At 48.6% G+C, this 22,500-nt stretch overlaps 2 protein-coding genes across 2 annotated transcripts in view; both read right to left on the bottom strand.

Annotated features, from left to right (window-relative positions):
* pomt1 (protein-O-mannosyltransferase 1) overlaps nucleotides 1–1,787 on the bottom strand; it is an 8,387-nt gene extending 6,600 nt beyond the window's left edge. The window contains exons 1-2 of the mRNA XM_083673892.1: nucleotides 1,629–1,787; nucleotides 852–1,392 (exon numbers count right to left, since the gene is read on the bottom strand). Coding sequence (XP_083530018.1) covers nucleotides 852–949 — 98 coding nt within the window. The 5' untranslated portion in view covers nucleotides 950–1,392; nucleotides 1,629–1,787. The remainder of the gene's footprint in view (nucleotides 1–851; nucleotides 1,393–1,628) is intronic.
* Nucleotides 1,788–2,185: 398 nt separating this feature from the next.
* rapgef1a (Rap guanine nucleotide exchange factor (GEF) 1a) lies at nucleotides 2,186–20,172 on the bottom strand. The gene is given in 24 exon segments (XM_083674044.1): nucleotides 2,186–2,590; nucleotides 2,752–2,880; nucleotides 3,242–3,339; nucleotides 4,002–4,103; nucleotides 4,477–4,555; nucleotides 4,860–4,954; nucleotides 5,059–5,143; nucleotides 5,264–5,449; nucleotides 5,670–5,762; nucleotides 5,965–6,049; nucleotides 6,187–6,262; nucleotides 7,946–8,048; nucleotides 8,287–8,357; nucleotides 14,315–14,490; nucleotides 14,888–15,191; nucleotides 15,193–15,275; nucleotides 15,359–15,533; nucleotides 15,891–15,966; nucleotides 16,157–16,176; nucleotides 16,252–16,932; nucleotides 17,069–17,225; nucleotides 17,464–17,642; nucleotides 17,791–17,933; nucleotides 20,027–20,172. Coding segments are annotated over 24 exon segments (3,372 nt in total). The 5' UTR covers nucleotides 20,064–20,172; the 3' UTR covers nucleotides 2,186–2,451.
* Nucleotides 20,173–22,500: the final 2,328 nt, after the last annotated feature.

Genomic DNA, 22,500 nt, shown 5'->3' with positions numbered 1-22,500 from the left:
GGAACACACACACACACACACCTCATCAAACCTGGAACACACACACACACACACACACACACACACACACACACACACACACCTCATCAAACCTGGAACACACACACACGCACCTCATCAAACCTGGAACACACACACACACACCTCATCAAACCTGGAACACACACACACACACACACCTCATCAAACCTGGAACACACACACACACACACACACACACACCTCATCAAACCTGGAACACACACACACACACACACACACACACACACACACACCTCATCAAACCTGGAACACACACACACCTCATCAAACCTGGAACACACACACACACACACACCTCATCAAACCTGGAACACACACATACACACCTCATCAAACCTGGAACACACACACACACACACCTCATCAAACCTGGAACACACACACACACCTCATCAAACCTGGAACACACACACACACACCTCATCAAACCTGGAACACACACACACCTCATCAAACCTGGAACACACACACACACACACACACACACACACCTCATCAAACCTGGAACACACACACACACACACCTCATCAAACCTGGAACACACACACACACCTCATCACACCTGGAACACACACACACACACACACACACACACACACCTCATCAAACCTGGAACACACACACACACCTCATCAAACCTGGAACACACACACACCTCATCAAACCTGTAACACACACACACACACACCTCATCAAACCTGGAACACACACACACACACACACACACACACACCTCATCAAACCTGGAACACACACACACACACACACACACACACACACACACACACAGCAGGTGTAGCAGACTCACACCACGGCTCTGGGGGAGTTGATCCCGTACAGCCGGGAGGTCAGAGACAGACCGGCCAGCAGCAGCAGCACCACGTCCACCTCCGCCGTCACAGGCATGGCCGCTGGACCGGGCAGGACAGGACAGGACAGGACAGGACAGGACAGGACAGGACCGGGGTGGACCAGGGTGGACCAGGCAGGACCAGGGTGGACCAGACAGGACCAGGGTGGACCAGGCAGGACCAGGGTGGACCAGACAGGACCAGGGTGGACCAGGCAGGACCAGGGTGGACCAGACAGGACCAGGGTGGACCAGGCAGGACCAGACAGGACCAGGGTGGACCAGACAGGACCAGGGTGGACCAGGCAGGACCAGGGTGGACCAGGCAGGACCAGGGTGGACCAGGCAGGACCAGGTAGGACCAGGTGGACCAGGCAGGACCAGGCAGGACCAGACAGGACCAGGGTGGACCAGGCAGGACCAGGGTGGACCAGGCAGGACCAGGTAGGACCAGGTGGACTAGGCAGGACCAGGGTGGACACAGCCGACTAGATCCGTCCTGCAAACACCAATAAATGGCTCAGCGACACTTCTCTCCCTCCGCTGCTGCTAAACATTCTGGAGGTTTGATTTTGACTGGATTTACTGGTTCTATTTGATTGATATTCTGTTGTTGTTGATGTTGTCGAGCTGCTTCGTTGCTTTTCTCCTTGGATTCAATAACGACAAATAAACGACATGAGCAGAGAGTCTGTTAGTCTGTTAGCCTGTTAGCCTGTTAGCGGCCAGCCTCACCTGAAGAAACTCCAGCGGGTTTATTCAGTTTTCTTGCAGCCCGGCGGGACGTTCCACTCCTGTTCATACGACAGATCAGTCTGCTCTGTGATCGACTCCTGCTGTCTGAATCAGATACACGGTGTTCGACTAGTGGGGTCTGTTGTCGTGGAGACATGAACATGCGAGATGCGAGCTCCCTCTGCTGGCCGTATTTAACACAAACAGTTCACACGGTAAGTGAAGCGTCATTCAGGATGGTCTTGAATGTTTCAGTACATTTTAGTTTATTATGGAAGTGCACTTTTCCAAACCACTGGTCTGGGTTTGGGTCTGGGTCTGGTCTGGGTCTGGTCTGGGTTAACAGTTCATAGTATGACTAGACCTCAGTGTTTAACAGGCTGGATGTGCTCTCAGTGGCTGGTTTGAGTCCAGACTAATCAGACCTGAACCATTTCAGAACCAGTCTTCTGCGCGTCCAGACCTGTCAGCCTGACTCTGGCCCAGGTAGGGTGTAGGGTGTAGGGTGTAGCACTAACCCATTGTATCGGTCAAATAGACATCAAACATTCAAACACTTCTTAAAAAACAGTTTTATTACAAAATTCAGTCTTTTATCTTTTTTGTGCATCTCAGACCTCTGCACCAGGCCTGTGACATCACAGTCTGTCTGGCCAATAGAAAAGTGTCAACTGAGAACATCCCTCATGACGAGGTTGAACACACACACTCTCACACACACTCTCTCACACACACTCTCTCACACACACTCTCTCACACACACACACACACACACACACACACACACACACACACACACACACCCCCCAGTCTGAAGGGGTGTTCAGGTCCTGTGGATGCGTTGTGTGACAGGGCGGGGTCTGATCCTGAGTGACAGCTCCCACAGCGCCTCCTCCGCCAGGTGGTCGCTGAAGTCGTTGAAGAACGACACAATCTCCTCGTTGTGCTTCAGGTCATAATGCCTGGAGACACACACACACACACACACACACACGTCAAAAACACACACCCTATCTAACCCTAACCCACTCTATGTAACACTAACTCTAACCCTAGCCCTAACCCTAACCTTAGCCCTAACCCTAACCTTAGCCCTAGCCCTAACCCTGCCCCTCCTACGTACACCTGTTGGAAGCGTCTCATGCTGTCCAGGATGTTGAACTGCTGCCAGCGTTTGGAGAAGTTGACCTTCTCCTGCAGGAGGTCAGGGTTCCCCAGGTGGACGAACGTCAGGTCCTGCAGGATCAGACCCCTGACACAGACAGGTTAGGAAACAGATAGACAGACAGACAGCTTAGGAAACAGACAGGTAAGACAGTCAGACAGACAGGAGTTAGGGTTGGTATATTGGCTGTGACTTTCAGGTAGGGTATACATGGAGTGTGTTGTGTGTAGTGTGTAATGTGTAGTGTGTAGGACTTACAGGTAGTGTGTAGGGTGTAGTGTGTAGGGCTTACAGGTAGTGTGTAGGGCTTACAGGTAGTGTGTAGGGTGTAGGACTTACAGGTAGGGTGTAGGGTATAGGACTTACAGGTAGGGTGTAGTGTGTAGGGTGTGGTGTGGAGGGTGGAGGGCTTACAGGTAGGGTGTAGTATGTAGGGTGTAGGACTTACAGGTAGGGTATACAGGGAGGCTCCACATCAGCCAACGCTGATCTGTAGGCGCGGAAGGACGAGGAGCTGTCTATTAATGAGCAGTACTCCTCCAGCCCCTGGCAACCACAACCACAACAACCAGTCATACAACAACCAGTGATACAACCAGACCTGACAACCACAACCAGTCATACAACCACAACCACCAGTCATACAACCAGACCTGACAACCACAACCACAGCAACCAGTCATACAACCACAACAACCAGTCATACAACCACACCTGACAACCACAACCACAACAACCAGTCATACAACCACAACAACCAGTCATACAACCAGACCTGACAACCACAACAACCAGTCATACAAACAGACCTGACAACCACAACCACAACAACCAGTCATACAACCACAACAACCAGTCATACAACCAGACCTGACAACCACAACAACCAGTCATACAACCAGACCTGACAACCACAACAACCTGTCATACAACCAGACCTGACAACCACAACAACCAGTCATACAACTAGACCTGACAACAACCACAACAACCAGTCATACAACCAGACCTGGTAACCACGACCACAACAACCACAACCACAACCACAACAACCAGTCATACAACCAGACCTGACAACAACCACAACAACCAGTCATACAACCAGACCTGACAACCACAACCACAACAACCAGTCATACAACTAGACCTGACAACAACCACAACAATATCAACAACATCAACAACAACAACAACATCAACAAGCTGACCTCTGAGGTTTGTTTTTGCCAGTCCAGCCTCCTGAGGGGGGCGGAGTCCAGGGCTGACAGGATGGCCAGGTACGAGTTGAAGTTGTTGAGCTTGCGGAGGTGCTGCAGGAGGACAGACAGTTATAGACTTCAGTTCTAGACTATACAGTTATAGACTAGTTATAGACTATACAGTTATAGACTACAGTTATAGACTAGTTATAGACTACAGTTATAGACTATACAGTTATAGACTACAGTAAGAGACTGTACCGTTATAGACTACAGTTATAGTCTAGTTATAGACTACAGTTATAGACTACAGTTATAGTCTAGTTATAGACTAGTTATAGACTACAGCTACAGCAGTAACAACAACAACAGTTGCAGGAGGACAGACAACTCTTCTAAAAATATGCAACATTTAAAAAGGCTTCAGAGGTTAGAAACAATTGACTGATTGTTTGGATGAAAGGATTCATATTTGAAATCAAACCTTCATAATTTTGATGAATTTCAGGAGGAGCTTTTCCCTGTCCTGGGCTTTCTCCTGCACAATGATGATGGAGCGAACCCTGCAGGAGACAGACACAGTTGTACTACTATAACTATAACTACATAACCATAAGTATAACTACAAAACTAACTATATAACTGTAACTATATAACTATACTACCCTGCAGGAGACAGACACAGTTATACTACTATAACACTGTAGTTATAGACTACAGTTATAAACTACAGTCATACACTACACAGCTATAGACTACAGTAATAGACTACAGTTATAAACTACAGTAATAGACTACAGTTCTAGACTAGACTAGTCTACAGTTCTAGACTAGTTCTAGACTACAGACAGATAGAGCAGGCCGTACCAGTAGGACATGTTGTTGAAGTGTTCTGTGAACTGGGTCAGGTTGGGGCTCTTTTCCTCCTTCTGCTCCTTCGCCCACAGCAACACCTCAGGGATCTACCACAGGGGCGGAGTCACAGCACAGGAGGCGGAGTCACAACACAGGAGGCGGAGTCACAACACAGGAGGCGGAGTCACAACACAGGAAAGGGAGGGTCTACCTCGATCTTGTAGAAGAGCTCAGCGTCCAGGAGAGTCAGCTGATCAGCGACCTCGTGGCTGCGGAAGTCGTGCAGCGTCCCTGGTCTGGAGACAGGAAAGGAAATGAGAGAAGAGGGTCAATAACTAGAGGCCGGCAGCACGTAAAAGGGTGTGAAGCTAGGTCAGAGGTCAGTGTTAGGGGTCAGGAGTCAGAGGTCAGGCTACCTAGCAGCCACGCCCCGGGCGGCCAGTGGGGTGTAGAAGGGCGTGTAGCGAAGCTGCTTCTTCTGCTCAAACTTGTCCAGGATGTTCTTGCGGAGGAGGCGGGCCAGACTGAGCTCTCCTCCAATCACCAGCCTGAACACCAGCTCCATCAGCTGCCTCACAATGTCCTCCGTCAGCTCCACTGCACTGCATCACAACCACAGTTAACCACAGTTAACCACTAGTTAACACAGTCAACCATTTAACCACAGTTAACCAGTAGTCAACCACATCACTGGTTAACCACAGGAATAGTTAACCACAGGACTAGTTAACCACTAATTAACCACTAGTTAACCACAGGACTAGTTAACCACAGAACTAGTTATCCACAAGACTAGTTAACCACAGGAGGTCAGAGACTCACCACAGCTCATCCACCACCCTCACCAGGACAAAGAAGGTGTTTTTACTGACTCTCTCGTTGAAGCTGTCTGGGCTCTGACAGAACCTGCTGTATGTGCTGGCCAGTTAACAACCACAACCACAACATCAACCACAACCACATCAACCACAACCACAACGGGCAGTATTCAGTGTATATATCTGTCACTTCTCTTTTCCTGTTCAACACTCAACACACACTTTACTGAAGGTAACTCACACTCTCACACACACACACACACACACACACACACACACACACACAGCAGAAAGGATATCTATAGTGCAGCTTCTTGATGAGGTCCTCTGGGGTGATGAACGTTCTGTATGTGGTCAGGAACGCCTCACAGTACAACACCAGATCTGTAACACACACACACACACACACAACCCTGCATCACACACACAACCCTGCATCACACACACAACCCTGCATCACACACACACCTTGTCATGTGTGCTGGGATAGTTAATAGAGTACAGGAAGCAGTCAGACGTACCTTTGCGGTCTGTTTGTGTCGCGTGAACCAACAGAATATCCACTGACCCAGCTCTGACGTCTGGTCCATCATCATTCTGTTACACACACACACACACACACACACACACACACACACACAGAGTGGGTTGTAAAAGGATGATTAAGTAAAATAATCCCATGACATGCAGGAGCATATAAATCACTCTATCCTGATAAAACCATACAACAATATTAAAGGTCTGGAAAGTCGACATTAAATGGTTCCAATTGTGTTTTGTGTCAATAAGTATGATAAAACACACCACAACCAAACTTACCTTCTAACCCTAGCCTGTTTACCAGATCAACCACAACCCTAACCCTAACCCTTCTAACCCTAGCCTGTTTACCAGATCAACCACAACCCTAACCCTAACCCTTCTAACCCTAGCCTGTTTACCAGATCAACCACAGCCCTAACCCTAACCCTTCTAACCCTAGCCTGTTTACCAGATCAACCACAGCCCTAACCCTAACCCTTCTAACCCTAGCCTGTTTACCAGATCAACCACAACCCTAACCCTAACCCTTCTAACCCTAGCCTGTTTACCAGATCAACCACAGCCGAGCGGATCAACCCTAACTAATGTTAGCTAGTGCAGTAGCATGTTTGTTTCAAATGTAGCTGGCTTGACATTCATCTATTAGATGTGTTAAAGTTCTGTCCTTTAATTAACAACTATTTAGCTCCTGCTGGCTGATAACGGGGAGGATAATGTGCAGAAACAACTTTCTGATTGGTTGATGAGCAGAGAAACATCCAGAAAGGTTTCTCCCTGCGTTGATCCCGCACAGTGATTGAATATGCTGGAAAATGTTTAGATTGATATATCTCCAAATTGCAATGTAATACATTTCTCATACCTTTTTGGTGTTTATTATATTCATAGATGTCCCCAAATAACATCATGACAAAGGAAGCAGGGAAGTGTCACTCCAGACCTTTAAAGCGTGCTTGAGAACCTGGAAGTTACCCTCCTGTTAGAGTAGGGTTGGGGTTAGGCTTAGGGCAGGGTTATGGTTAGAGCAGGTTAGGGTTAGGGTTAGGGTTAGGGCAGGTTTAGGGCAGGGTTATGGTTGGGGTTAGGCTTAGGGCAGGTTTAGGGCAGGGTTATGGTTGGGGTTAGGCTTAGGGCAGGGTTATGGTTGGGGTTAGGGTTAGGGCAGGGTTATGGTTGGGGTTAGGGTTAGGGCAGGGTTATGGTTGGGGTTAGGCTTAGGGCAGGGTTATGGTTGGGGTTAGGCTTAGGGCAGGGTTATGGTTGGGGTTAGGCTTAGGGCAGGGTTATGGTTGGGGTTAGACTTAGGGCAGGGTTATGGTTGGGGTTAGGCTTAGGGCAGGGTTATGGTTGGGGTTAGGCTTAGGGCAGGTTTAGGGCAGGGTTATGGTTGGGGTTAGGCTTAGGGCAGGTTTAGGGCAGGGTTATGGTTGGGGTTAGGCTTAGGGCAGGTTTAGGGCAGGGTTATGGTTAGAGCAGGTTTAGGAGTTAGGGCAAGGTTATGGTTAGGGTTGGGTTAAAGCAGGTTTAGGGTTAGGGCAGGGTTAGGGTTGGGGTTGGGTTAGAGCAGGTTTAGGGTTAAGGCAGGGTTAGGGTTGGGGTTAGGGTTGGGTTAGAGCAGGTTTACGGTTAGGGCAGGGTTAGGATGAGGGCAGGTTTAGGGTTAGGGCAGGGTTAGGGTTAAGGCAGGGTTAGGGTTGGATTAGAGTAGGTTTACGGTTAGGGCAGGATTAGGCCTACCTCCTGTTTGAGTGTGATCCGGGACATGATCTCTGTGTGGTCGATGAGAGACAGCTCCTGGTGCTCCTCACTGCTCTGCCCAGCCTCTGACTGCTGCCCCCTGCTGGCCCGGGGGAACAAAAAAAACACACACACACACACACACACACACACACACACACACACACACACACACACCACACACACCACACACACCACACACACCACACACACAAGCTTTCAGTTTCATTCTGATCCTGACCATGCAGTGTATTGAGCCCCTGAGATGGAGACATGTTGACATCATAGAATGAGAAGAAAACATATTTTCAGTATTGTGCTCTAGACGTTACTACGGTTACCTGTTCTCCAGCTGGTCCAGGAGGCTCTCCGAGGCTGGCCCCTCCAAACACTCATCTATCACACTGGAGTCCTGCCACACACACACACACACACACACACACACAGTGGTTAAGAATCTAATCTGGGTGGTAATACTACTACTAGGGTTCAGTTAGGCTAGTGAGTTAGTGGTTCAGCTACACCAAGACCCCCAATACTACTGTCTTCCAGTTAAAACAACAAACATGAGGAGAAATTCTCTGTGATTCTCTCTGATCATCTCTGTGATGTGATTATGAGCTGTGGTCCTGGTGTCAGGAGTTAGAACGGTCCTGGTCCAGGTTAAAACAGCGTCACGACGGTGGTGGAGGTGTGTCCACACAGAACTACAACACCCAGGTCCCACAGACAATATGGAACTACAACACCCAGGTCCCACACACCATATGGAACTACAACACCTAGGTCCATACACATGATAGAGAACTACAATGCCCAGAGACACACAGAGAGAGAGAGAGACAGAGAGCGAGCGAGCGTGCGTGCGTGTGAGAGAGTGTGTGTGTGTGTGTGATCCTATTCTTACTACAGGAACTAGTCAAGCTGTTGTAGTTAACAGACTGTGGAGGTCAGGTGGTGCAGTACCAGGAGAGGGAGGAGCCTCTCCTAGAGCCAGACTGATGATTGGTTACATTACTGTATGACATCACTCACCAAGGGCGTGGTCAGCGAGGCCTGGCGGCAGAGGGAGGAGTTAGAGGTGGAGAGGCAGAGAGAAGCTCCTCCCCCTTCCTGGGCTACAGCCAGAGAGGAGGAGGGGCAGCAGAGAGAAGAGGAGGAGGGGGAGGAGGAGGTCTGGAGAGAAGACAGGAAGACAGAAAAGGAAAGACAGGAGAGAAAGAGAGTTTATTAGTTAGTAAAGTTTCAGAGAACTAACCAATCAGGAGAGAGAAGCTCTGAGACAGACAGACAGACAGACAGACAGGGTTACAATAGCAACAGTTAATAGAAAGACACTGTGCTGAGTGAATACAGTTAGTTACCTCTGTGGGGGGGGCAGAGAGAGGGGGGGGGCAGAGAGAGAGGGGGGGCAGAGGGAGATTTGATGACACGATGAAAGAGAGATGAGCCAAATACATGAAGAGACTGAGGAGGTTGGACTGTGAAACTAACCCTAAACTAACCCTAACTAACCCTAAACTAACCCTAACCCTAATTAACCCTAACCCTAACTAACCCTAACCCTAAACTAACCCTAACTAACCCTAACCCTAAACTAACCCTAACCCTAACTAACCCTAACCTAACCCTAAACTAACCCTAACCCTAACTAACCCTAACCCTAAACTAACCCTAACTAACCCTAACCGTAACCCTAAACTAACCCTAACCAACCCTAAACTAACCCTAACCAACCCTAAACCAACCCTAACCGGCTCCTGCTCCCACAGCGTTGATCTACTTCTCTCCATTCTGCAGCGACTCCACTTCAGTTCAGACTGAGTCAATCTGCTGTAAACCACCAGGTGAGTCATATGGACAGACATGGAGAGCTAGTGAATATGATGAAGTGTTAGACTTCATAGTGAAACTGGATAATAACAGTAGTAACAATACCGGTGTGTGTGTGTGTGTATATATGTGTGTGTGTATATATATACACTCACCGGCCACTTTATTAGGTACACCTTGCTAGTACCGGGTTGGACCCCCTTTTGCCTTCAGAACTGCCTTAATTCTTTGTGGCATAGATTCAACAAGGTGCTGGAAACATTCCTCAGAGATTTTGGTCCATATTGACATGATAGCATCACACAGATGCTACAGATTTGTCGGCTGCACATCCATGATGCGAATCTCCCATTCCACCACATCCCAAAGGTGCTCTATTGGATTGAGATCTGGTGACTGTGGAGGCCATTGGAGAAACCAGTTTGAGATGATGTGAGCTTCGTGACATGGCACGCTATCCTGCTGGAAGTAGCCATCAGAAGATGGGTACACTGTGGTCATAAAGGGATGGACATGGTCAGCAACAATACTCAGGTAGGCTGTGGCGTTTAAACGATGCTCAATTGGTACTAAGGGGCCCAAAGTGTGCCAAGAAAATATCCCCCACAGCATTACACCACCACCACCACCAGCCTGAACCGTTGATACAAGGCAGGATGGATCCATGCTTTTATGTTGTTTACGCTAAATTCTGACCCTACCATCTGAATGTCGCAGCAGAAATCGAGACTCATCAGACCAGGCAATGTTTTTCCAATCTTCTATTGTCCAATTTTGGTGAGCCCGTGCGAATTGTAGCCTCAGTTTCCTGTTCTTAGCTGACAAGAGTGGCACCCGGTGTGGTCTTCCGCTGCTGTAGCCCATCTGCTTCAAGGTTCGACGTGTTGTGCGTTCAGAGATGGTCTTCTGCATACCTTGGTTGTAACGAGTGGTAATTTGAGTTACTGTTGCATTTCTATCATCTCGAACCAGTCTGGCCATTCTCCTCTGACATCAACAAGGCATTTTCGCCCAGAGAACTGCCGCTCACTGGATATTTTCTCTTTTTCGGACCATTCTCTGTAAACCCTACAGATGGTTGTGGGTGAAAATCCCAGTAGATCAGCAGTTTCTGAAATACTCAGACCAGCCCGTCTGGCACCAACTATGCCACGTTCAAAGTCACTTAAATCACCTTTCTTCCCCATTCTGATGCTCGGTTTGAACTTCAGCAGGTCGTCTTGACCAGGTCTACATGCCTTAATGCATTAAGTTGCTGTTCCATATGATTGGCTGATTAGATATTTGCGTTAACGAGCAGTTGAACAGGTGTACCTAATAAAGTGGCCGGTGATTGTATGTGTGTGTGTTGTCGGAAATCTGGCCCTCCCCTGACCTGCGTCGCCACCTGAGAATGCCACTCCGAGCTTCAGAAGAGGGATTTGATGCAGCGAGGCCGTGGCAGGGGAAGAGATGTCAACACCACATGGGCAGCGGGAGAGACCAGAGCAGCGGGAGAGACCAGGGAGCCGTCCCCACCTGGTGGCTTCATACTAGAGCCCAAGCCCAGTAGAACCAGGAGCTCGGCTCGTAGGAGGAAACAGGATAAGGGGGTTTATTGAGCTGAAGGGTCGAGAAGATGATGGGGTTATCGACCTTTCTCCTGAGGGTTTCACTGTCGATTTCCGCTCCAGAGGTAACTATCCCTGTACCGCTCCAGAGGTAACTATCCCTGTACCGCTCCAGAGGTAACTATCCCTGCGGAAAAGCAGGTGGGTTCAGAGGCGGCGGCAATGCCAGCTCCCAATCCAGATGGGGGGATCCAGACGGGGGGATCAGACGGGGGGACCAGACGGGGGAACAGCCACCATGTTTCTTTGATCTCCTCTGCGAAATGGATTATCCACAGCTGGACTTGGATGAACCGAGTGGTGGACCACAGCTGGGAGGAGCTGGAGGCCATATTACTTCTGTAGTATGAATCAGGCGAGTCTATATGCAGCAATAAGTGTCTAAAATAAAGCAATGTAACCAATAACAGTAAATGTGAGCACTGCCATATACCAGATGGAGATTATTAATAAAGTAAAGCATATATCTATTTACAATGTAACTAACAGTTTGACGTCAGAGTAAAAAGTAACAGAACGATTTATGGTTGATTAATGTTGAAATGAGAAAGAGGTTTGATAAATTGAACTAGAGTACTAATATGTATGAACATGTTTAAGGAGTAATAATGGTTTAATACGTCTTGATGATTTAAATAACGAAACATAAAAATACCAATAAAGATATACTGAATGACTAATGATGTAACAACAAATATAACTATTCAAATGTAAACTAATGAAATGATATTAAATGTAACTAACCGAATGACTTAAGGTTGATTAATGTTAAAAGGTGTTTAACATGTTTTATGATTTAAATGATGAAACTAATCTGTTTAACCATGAGTAATGAGGAAAGTTGAAATGTAATGGTTGGATATTGGAAAGAGAGAAAGGGGAATTTGACAAGGCTGAGAAAAGTTAGGTTGAGTCAGAACAACAATGGTTTTTGATCAGGGAAAGAGACAAAGAGGAGCCTGACTGTGTCAAGATGGCTTAGGAGGGGTCAGATATGTTCACGTGAGAAAGTGATGCTCAGAGGACGGCTCCAGGAGGAACAGGTGGGGGGGGGGGGGGGGGGGGGTAGAATCTAAAATGGGATGTCAGGTGCGTCTCAAGGGGAATTTTCCATAAGACTCCAAAGAGGACGGATCCCTAAGAGACCAGGAGGTCTGGCCCGATCGGGATATCCACGACCAAAGTTTAGATATCAGCCTGGATGGCTGTTAGTATGGGAGTAGGCTCCCTCTTAGCTGCCTGGAGACTTATCCATCCTTGTCCAGAACTGTCTGTGGTCGGGACTCGGTTAAAAGGCTTGCTGGAGGTTGAGTGACCGCTTCACCTGTACTGGGAAGCGTGAGTGGTCGAAGCCCCTCTGCTGAGGGCAGGGTGAAGCCCCTGGGCTGAGGGCAGGGTGAAGCCCCCTGGGCTGAGGGCAGGGTGAAGCCCCCTGGGCTGAGGGCAGGGTGAAGCCCCCTGGGCTGAGGGCAGGGTGAAGCCCCCTGGGCTGAGGGCAGGGTGAAGCCCCCTGGGCTGAGGGCAGGGTGAAGCCCCCTGGGCTGAGGGCAGGGTGAAGCCCCCTGGGCTGAGGGCAGGGTGAAGCCCCTGGGCTGAGGGCACGGTGAAGCCCCTGGGCTGAGGGCACGGTGAAGCCCCCTGGGCTGAGGGCACGGTGAAGCCCCTGGGCTGAGGGCAGGGTGAAGCCCCCTGGGCTGAGGGCAGGGTGAAGCCCCTGGGCTGAGGGCAGGGTGAAGCCCCCTGGGCTGAGGGCAGGGTGAAGCCCCCTGGGCTGAGGGCAGGGTGAAGCCCCCTGGGCTGAGGGCAGGGTGAAGCCCCCTGGGCTGAGGGCAGGGTGAAGCCCCTGGGCTGAGGGCACGGTGAAGCCCCTGGGCTGAGGGCAGGGTGAAGCCCCCTGGGCTGAGGGCAGGGTGAAGCCCCTGGGCTGAGGGCAGGGTGAAGCCCCTGGGCTGAGGGCAGGGTGCTGCTCTGGAGGAATCAGCAGGGCTGATAGAGGAACCCAGAGTATTCAGTGGTTGTGCAAATGGCGATGGGGGATGGAGCCTCTCTAAGTTAGACAGAAGGGACAGAGAGGGGAAGATTTCAGTTCTTTTATTCATTTTATTTACTTTAATTTGTTTTATTTCTTAAATTACTTTATTGCTGCCTTATATTGCCATGCTGTAACACTTAAAGCTTTAATAAAGAACAACCCTGTATACAAAGGAAAAGTTTATTAGATTTTTACTTAGTATTGTAATTGTCACATAGGATGATGTGTTATCCTTGTTAATTATAAAAAGTTAGATTTAACTGCATGTTACATCATAGGATCTGAATGGTTATTCTAGCCACTTTATTGAGATATCCCCTTTGGATGAATTGTCCTCATCGATAAATTAAATTCCTGCAACCACACCACACACATCGTTAACCACTGGGGCTTTCATATGCTGGCTTCTGATGTGTAGGTCTGTTACAGAGCAGCAGGGGAACCTGTGAACCTGGAAGTAGACGGTTGACAGCAGGGTGAGTCTGTTCCCCACCAGCCTAAGTTATCTTTGGGAACCTATGAGACCCTTTAGGCTGAGGATGGAACCCATACACGGAGGGCTGGACCGGGACTCCTGTATAGGGTCAATCTACCAGGAGACAGTGTGTATATATGCGTGTGTGTGTGTGTGTGTGTGTGTATATATGTGTGTGTGTGTGTGTGTGTATATATGTGTGTGTGTGTGTGTGTGTGAGAGAGAGAGAGGATGAACTCAAACTTCCTCTCTGACTCAACTCTGAGAAAAGCAGCTTCCTGAAATAGATTCATCTGTTCTACCACAGTGTGTGGTAAGGTGTGTGTGTGTGAGTGTGTGTGTGTGCACGACTGTGTGGGTGTGTATGGGGCTGTATGTGTGTGTGTTTGTGTGTGTATATGTGTGTGTGTGTGTCTCACCAGCTGTCTCTGTTTGGGCGGCAGAGCGGGGGGGGGGAGGGGGGAGGTGAAGCCGTATGTCTCCTGAAGGTGGCGCTGGCGCTGCTCGTACACGCTGCTGCTCTGCTGAGGCGTCTGGTAGAACAACCACGGCTGAGGCTCCGAGTAGTCCTCCACAAACTGCATGTACTTCAGGACTGACACACACACACACACACACACACACAGGTTACATCAGGCCAAGGCAATGAGAGAGAGAGAACATTATGACACTACGGTCTTCTTCTGTAGTAGTAAAAGGGGAAGTTAGGAGGGTTAGGGTTAGTTAAAGGGGAGGTTTATCTGATCTACTCTGATCTGTGTTAGGGTTAGTTCAGGGTTAGGGCTGGGTTAGTGTTAGGGCTGGGTTAGGTTTAGTTAGGGTTAGGGCTGGGTTAGGGCTGGGTTAGGATTAGTCCAGGGTGAGGGTTAGGGATAGGGCTGGGTTAGGTTTAGGGCTGGGTTAGGATTAGTCCAGGGTGAGGGTTAGGGATAGGGCTGGGTTAGTTAGGGTTAGGGCTGGGTTAGGGTTAGTTAGTGTTTGGGGATACTCACTATGGCGACTCTTCTTCTCTGGTAGCGGGGGCGGGCTCTGAGGGATGGCCGTGTTGTCACTGGTGCTGAACTCTGACCCCCAGCCGCCCGTGAGCAGGGGGAAGGGGGGCGTGGGGGGGAGGGGCACGTCCTCCTCCGTCATGTTGTCATAGAAGGAGGGGTGGCGCTCCAGGGTCATGTGACCTCCACCAGGGCTGTCATGGCAACCGGAGGTGGGGCCGGGCGTGGCACTGCGATGCTTCTTCTCCGGCAGGGCGGGGGGCGTGGCCAAATGGGGGGAGGAGCCAGGGCTGAGGCATCCCCCCTCCCCCTCCCCCCCCTCCCCCCTCCACGCTGGACAGATCCTGGTGCAGGAAGTCATAATCTGGGTCGTACTGGTCCGCCATGTCTGGGGGAGAGAGGCATCACTACACTGTGTGTGTGTGTGTGTGTGTGTGTGTGTGTGTGTGTATGTGTGTGTGTGTGTCTCACCCAGAGTCTCACAGCTGGTGTTGTGTGAGCACTGTCCACTGTCCAGGTCCAGTGCGTCCAGCTGTTCGTCTGATTGGCTGAGCTTGGCCAGGCTGTTGCTTGGAGACAGACGAGGAGACTCCCCCCCGACCGATTGGCTGCTGCCGGAAAACCTCCGCTGCACACACTCACAGTCCTGCCAATCACAGGGCACCATGAGCCAATCACAGGGCACCATGAGCCAATCACAGGGCACCATAAGCCAATCACAGGGCAAGGTTAGGGTTAGTCCACCATAGTTATGATCTGACAGATTTATTTATTTTTACTTTTGTTTTGAATTCAGAAACATTTGAGACACTGAAACAGTCTGGTTGTGTGTGTGTGTGTGTGTGTGTGTATGTGTTAGTGTGTGTCTTAGTGTGTGTGTGTGTTAGTATGTTAGTGTGTGTCTTAGTGTGTGTGTATGTGTGTGTTAGTGTGTGTGTGTGTGTGTGTGTGTGTGTGTTAGTATGTTAGTGTGTGTCTTAGTGTGTGTGTGTGTGTGTCCTACCTGTGTCCTGAGGCTGGTGGGTGGTCTGGTGGGGGAGGCGGCCGACTGACGCTTCTTAGGAGGCAGAGCTGGAGGGCTGGGGGGACGGGGAGGGAGGAGGGGGGGAGGGAGGGGGGGGTGGAGAGACATGTTACTCGAGGAGCTTCAGAAAAACACAAAGCTAACTACAGACTGACCTACAATGGATGGATGGAGGGGAGGAGAGGGGAGGGGAGGAGAGGGGAGGGGGGGGGAGGGGAGGGGAGGAAGACAGGTGTGAGTGAGACCTGTGGTCAGCCATCTTGGCCTCTTCAGAGCTAGAGACACAGGCAGGGTGATTATAATATACTGGTTAGAGAGATGGATGGAGGGATGAGGGTGGAGGAGGGGTGGATGGAGGGATGAGGGTGGAGGAGGGGTGGATGGAGGGATGAGGAGGGGTGGATGGAGGGATGAGGGTGGATGGAGGGATGAGGGTGGAGGAGGGGTGGATGGAGGGATGAGGAGGGGTGGATGGAGGGATGAGGGTGGAGGAGGGGTGGATGGAGGGATGAGGGTGGAGAGGTGGATGGAGGGACGAGGGTGGAGGAGGGGTGGATGGAGGGATGAGGGTGGAGGGATGAGGGTGGAGGAGGGGTGGATGGAGGGATGAGGAGAGGTGGATGGAGGGATGAGGGTGGAGGAGGGGTGGATGCCTAACCTGAGACAGGTGGTATAGGTGTGTGTGTGTGTGTGTGTGTGTGTATAGGGCTGTGTGTATAGGTGTGTGTGTGTGTGTGTATAGGGGTGTGTGTATAGGTGTGTGTGTGTGTGTGTGTATAGGGGTGTGTGTGTGTGTGTGTGTGTGTGTGTATAGGGGTGTGTGTGTGTATAGGGGTGTGTGTGTGTATAGGGGTGTGTGTGTATATAAGGGTTTGTGTGTGTGTCTGTGTGTGTGTGTGTGTGTGTATATAAGGGTTTGTGTGTGTGTGTGTGTGTGTGTGTGTGACCTGGTAGTTTCTGGTTGGAGAGGGGTCGTTGGTGATGGATGCTCCCGCTTCTCTATGGTCAGTTTCACCAACTCCTGTAGCCAATCACATGTCAGAGTCAATACTGGACAGCCAATCACATTTCAGAAAACAAATAAATTAACTTTGACACCTGACTTAGAGCTGAGATGTGATTGGTTCTCAGGGGGTATTATGGGATGTTGACGTTACCTTGACACCATCCAGCACAGCTTTAATCACCGTGGTGACAGTTACTATGGTTTCCTTGTCATCAAGATTGACTCCCTCCAGTAAGACTTGGTCCGACCAGCCAATCAGGTTGGCCAAACTCTGGTAGACCCGCCCCAAACAGGAAGAGACTGACGAGCTACAGACAGACAGACAGGTTAACAGACAGACATGTTAACAGACAAAGAGACAGACAAACAGACAGAGAGACAGACAGACAGGTTAACCGACAAACAGGTTAACAGACAGATTAACAGACAGACAAACAGGTTAACAGACAGAGACAGATAGGCAGGTTAAGAGACAGACAGGTTAACAGACAGGTTAAGAGACAGACAGGTTAACAGACAGACAGGTTGACAGACAGACAGACAGACCTGTGCTGTAACCTGGGCTCCAGCTGGACCAATGGCAGGACAGCCTCCAGGACCTTGGAGGCGGAGCCTGGCAGCATCTCCAGAACCTTCTGGTCCAGAAACATTTTATCAACGATGGTCTTAAAGTACCGTAGTGCGCTGAGGACCTCCTTCTGCTGCTCCTCCAGCCTGCTCACAGCCTGCACACACACACACACACACACACACACAATGATCAACTGTACCATATCAGTATCAAGGCACTTACCATCTCCTTCTCCTCTAGCCTGCTCACACACACACACACACACACACACACACACACTACATATATACACACACACACACCTTGTTAGGAGGTTTCTCTGTGGTGTTGTGTAGTTCTGAGGGGGGCTTGCTGGTCTTCTTGGAGGGGGTCCGCCTGATCTTAGGAGAGTGAAACTTATCCATCAACTTCATCGTGAAGGAAGACAGGTGTGACCTCTGGGAATCTGAGGAGAGGAGAGGAGAGGAGAGGAGAGGAGAGGAGAGGGGAGGGGAGAGGAGAGGGAGTTAAAAGCAAAGCACAATCTTCAGAAAACATGAACTTCTGTAGAACTGCTTCAGATCAGCATTGAGTTTGTCTGTCTGCACTAAGGCCGCCACCCCACACACACACACACACACACACACACACCAGGGCAGGGACCAGATGACATCATTGCTGTGGAAGGTGACCTCAACTACAGGCGGTGGTCACCTCACTTCAGTTACCATGGTTACCCCCCCTAACCCTACTGACAAGACGACACACCATCACATCTCAACTTGGTTACATAGGGTTAGGTTAGGGTTAGGGTTAGGTTACTAGGGTTAGGTTACTAGGGTTAGGGTTAGGTTACTAGGGTTAGGGTTAAGTTATTAGGGTTAGGGTTAGGTTACTAGGGTTAGGGTTAGGTTACTAGGGTTAGGTTACTAGGGTTAGGGTTAAGTTGTTAGGGTTAGGTTACTAGGGTTAGGGTTAGGTTACTAGGGTTAGGTTTAGGTTACTAGGGTTAAGTTACTAGGGTTAGGGTTAGGTTATTAGGGTTAGGTTACTATGGTTAGAGTTAAGTTACTAGGGTTAGGTTTGGTTACTAGGGTTAGAAGAAGAAGAAGACTCTTTATTTGGCCATGCAATCAATTCTCATCAATTGTAGGAATTTGACACGTGCACACCCCTCCTGAGACAACACACACACACACACACACACACACACACACCACACCCCCAAGGGAGAACAGAGCTCTGGGCACAGGGCAGCCACATTCGGCGCCGTTGGAGCAGTGAGGGGTTCAGAGCCTTAGATATGACGCCAGTCACCAGCTCACATCCGCTCCTCCTGGGGGGTCTAACCAGACACCTGCCACCCCAGGGTTAGGTTTCTATGGTTACTGTGTGTTTCTACAGTGACTTGTTGCACCAAGAGGTTGAGTTTGCAGATCTAATCTACGAGCTAACACTGGTGAGGGAACGCCCAAGCATTAGACACACACACACACACACACACACACACACACACACACACACACACACACACACACACACACACACACACACACACACACACACACACCAGCCTTAAGCCCAAGTCATTACTGAGTAGACAAATAACAGAACCAACGATCACAAAGGCCTGTCTGTCTGCCTGTCTCAGGAGAACACAACAGGCGTCACAGACAGACAGCCATCTAACTATCCACTTCCTCATTATGTATCCAGTATGGTCTAATGAGCCTTCGTCATGGGAAGAGAGGAAGAGGAGGATGAGGACTGCCTGGCTACCCGTCATCAGGAGACAGGAGAGGAAGAGGAGGATGAGGACTGCCTGTCTACCCGTCATCAGGAGACAGGAGAGGAAGAGGAGGATGAGGACTGCCTGTCTACCCGTCATCAGGAGAGGAAGAGGAACAAACTCAAACAATTACAATAACAAGGAAGTAGCTTAGGCCTTGACAGGACACACACACACACACACACACACACACACACACACACACACACACACACACACACACACACACACACACACACACACACACACACTTCTAAATCCCCAACTGTCCTTGAAACAACAACAATCAAGCCAAATGTGTGCTGCTAAACAGGGTTACCACACACAAGTTTGGGTTAGGGTTAGGACAGTAGGTTAGGGTTAGGACAGTAGTTTAGGGTCAGAGTCAGGGTTAGGCTTAGGACAGTAGGTTAGGGTTAGGACAGTAGGTTAGGATCAGAGTCAGGGTTAGGCTTAGGACAGTAGGTTAGGGTCAGAGTCAGGATTAGTACAGTAGGTTAGGGTTGTGACCTAGTACCAAGCTAGCTGACATTATTAGAACACAGCTGACTAACAACGGCTAGAAACTCTGACTGTGTCCTAGCTAATGTGGCTAGGCTAGCTGACGGTAGCGGTAGCGGGGTTAGGGTTAAGCTAGGGTTAGGGTTAGGGTTAGGGTTGGGTTAGGTTAGGGGCTGCTGTGATGCGGCCTTGGGAGCTCCAGACCAGCCTGGCTGTCCGGTCCGTACAGCGGGCTACAGGCTAGCAGGCTAACAGGCTAGCAGGTTTACCGTGTTTACCGTGTTTACCGTCGATCCTCCCCGACATGTCGGCGCCGGAAGCAGCAGCTCCAGGTTCCTTATCGGCGTCTCGGGGTTTTATTCAACATTCTGAGACGCGGCGGCGCGTTGACGACCTTCCTTCACAGAAACCTATTCCGCTCTTTCCGCCTCCTCCCCTCCTCCCCTCCTCCCCCTGCTCCTCCCCCTCCCCCGCCTCCCCCTCCTCCCCTCCTCCCCCTGCTCCTCCCCCTCCCCCGCCTCCCCCTCCTCCCCTCCTCCCCCTGCTCCTCCCCCTCCCCCGCCTCCCCCTCCTCCCCTCCTCCCCCTGCTCCTCCCCCTGCTCCTCCCCCTCCCCCTCCTCCCCTCCTCCCCCGCCTCCCCCTCCCCCGCCTCCTCCTCCTCCCCTCCTCCTCCTCCTCCTCCTCCTCCTGCTCCTCCTCCCCCTCCTCCCTCCCCTCCTCCTCCTCCTCCTCCTCCCCCTCCTCCCCTCCTCCTCCCCCTCCTCCCGCTCCTCAGAGCAGCGGGGGACCAGGAGGTCGACACCGCCCTCTACCGGCGGGAAGGACGAACCGAGAGGCACGCGACGAAAAGTGATAAACAAAATATACTGGCCTTCTGACGAGTGTAGTACAGTATTATAGTACAGTAGTATGGTAGTGTAGTACAGTAGTATAGTAGGGTAGTACAGTAGTGTAGTAGTGTAGTACGGTAGTATAGTACAGTAGTATAGTAGTGTAGTACAGTAGTATAGTAGTGTAGTACAGTATTATAGTACAGTAGTATAGTACAGTAGTATAGTAGTGTAGTACAGTATTATAGTACAGTAGTATAGTACAGTAGTATAGTAGTATAGTACAGTAGTGTAGTATAGTAGTGTAGTATAGCAGTATAGTACAGTAGTGTAGTATAGTAGTATAGTAGTGTAGTATAGTAGTATAGTACATTAGTGTACTATAGTAGTATTGTACAGTAGTGTAGTATAGTAGTATAGTAGTATAGTACAGTAGTGTAGTATAGTACAGTAGTGTTGTATAGTAGTATTGTACAGTAGTGTAGTATAGTACAGTAGTGTAGTATAGTAGTGTAGTATAGTAGTATAGTATAGTAGTATAGTACAGTAGTTTAGTATAGTAGTATAGTACAGTAGTGTAGTATAGTAGTATAGTATAGTATAGTAGTGTTGTATAGTAGTGTTGTATAGTACAGTAGTGTAGTAGAGTACAGTAGTGTAGTATAGTAGTAGAGTACAGTAGTGTAGTATAGTAGTATAGTACAGTATAGTAGTATAGTAGTGTAGTATAGTACAGTTGTGTAATATAGTAGTATAGTACAGTAGTGTAGTATAGTAGTATAGTACAGTAGTGTAGTATAGTAGTATAGTAGTGTAGTATAGTAGTATAGTACAGTAGTGTAGTATAGTAGTATAGTTTAGTAGTATAGTACAGTTTAGTAGTGTAGTATCGTAGTATAGAACAGTAGTGTAATATAGTAGTATAGTACAGTAGTGTAGTAGTATAGTACAGTATAGTAGTGTAGTATAGTAGTATAGTACAGTAGTGTAATATAGTAGTGTAGTATAGTATAGTAGTATAGTACAGTATAGTAGTGTAGTATAGTAGTATAGTACAGTAGTGTAATATAGTAGTATAGTAGTGTAGTATAGTAGTGTAGTACAGTCGTGTAATATAGTAGTATAGAACAGTAGTGTAGTATAGTACAGTATAGTAGTGTAGTATAGTAGTGTAATATAGTAGTATAGTAGTGTAGTATATTAGTATAGTATAGTAGTATAGTACAGTAGTATAGTAGTGTAATATAGTAGTATAGTACAGTAGTGTAGTATAGTACAGTATAGTAGTGTAGTATAGTAGTATAGTACAGTAGTGTAATATAGTAGTATAGTAGTGTAGTATAGTAGTATAGTACAGTAGTGTAATATAGTAGTATAGTACAGTAGTGTAGTATAGTAGTATAGTACAGTAGTGTAGTACAGTAGTGTAGTATAGTAGTATAGTACAGTAGTGTAGTATAGTAGTGTAGTATAGTAGTATAGTACAGTAGTGTAGTATAGTAGTATAGTAGTGTAGTATAGTACAGTAGTGTAGTATAGTAGTATAGTACAGTAGTGTAGTATAGTAGTGTAGTATAATAGTGTAGTATAGTAGTACAGTACAGTAGTGTAGTATAGTACAGTAGTGTAGTATAGTAGTATAGTACAGTAGTGTAGTATAGTAGTATAGTAGTATAGTACAGTAGTGTAGTATAGTACAGTAGTGTAGTCTACAGTAGTCATCTCTCGTCAGAGTAGTGTCAAAGACCGTATATATGTATATATATGTATGTATAGATGTATATACATCTATATAGATCTATATATAGATGTATGTATATATATGTATATGTGTATGTATATGTGTATGTGTGTATGTATATGTGTATGTATATATGTATGTGTATATATATGTATATGTGTATATGTGTAT

This window comes from Argentina silus (genome assembly GCF_951799395.1).
Source record: "Argentina silus genome assembly, chromosome: 7".
NCBI lineage: Eukaryota > Metazoa > Chordata > Actinopteri > Argentiniformes > Argentinidae > Argentina > Argentina silus.
This window is presented reverse-complemented; position numbering and strand designations above follow the sequence as displayed.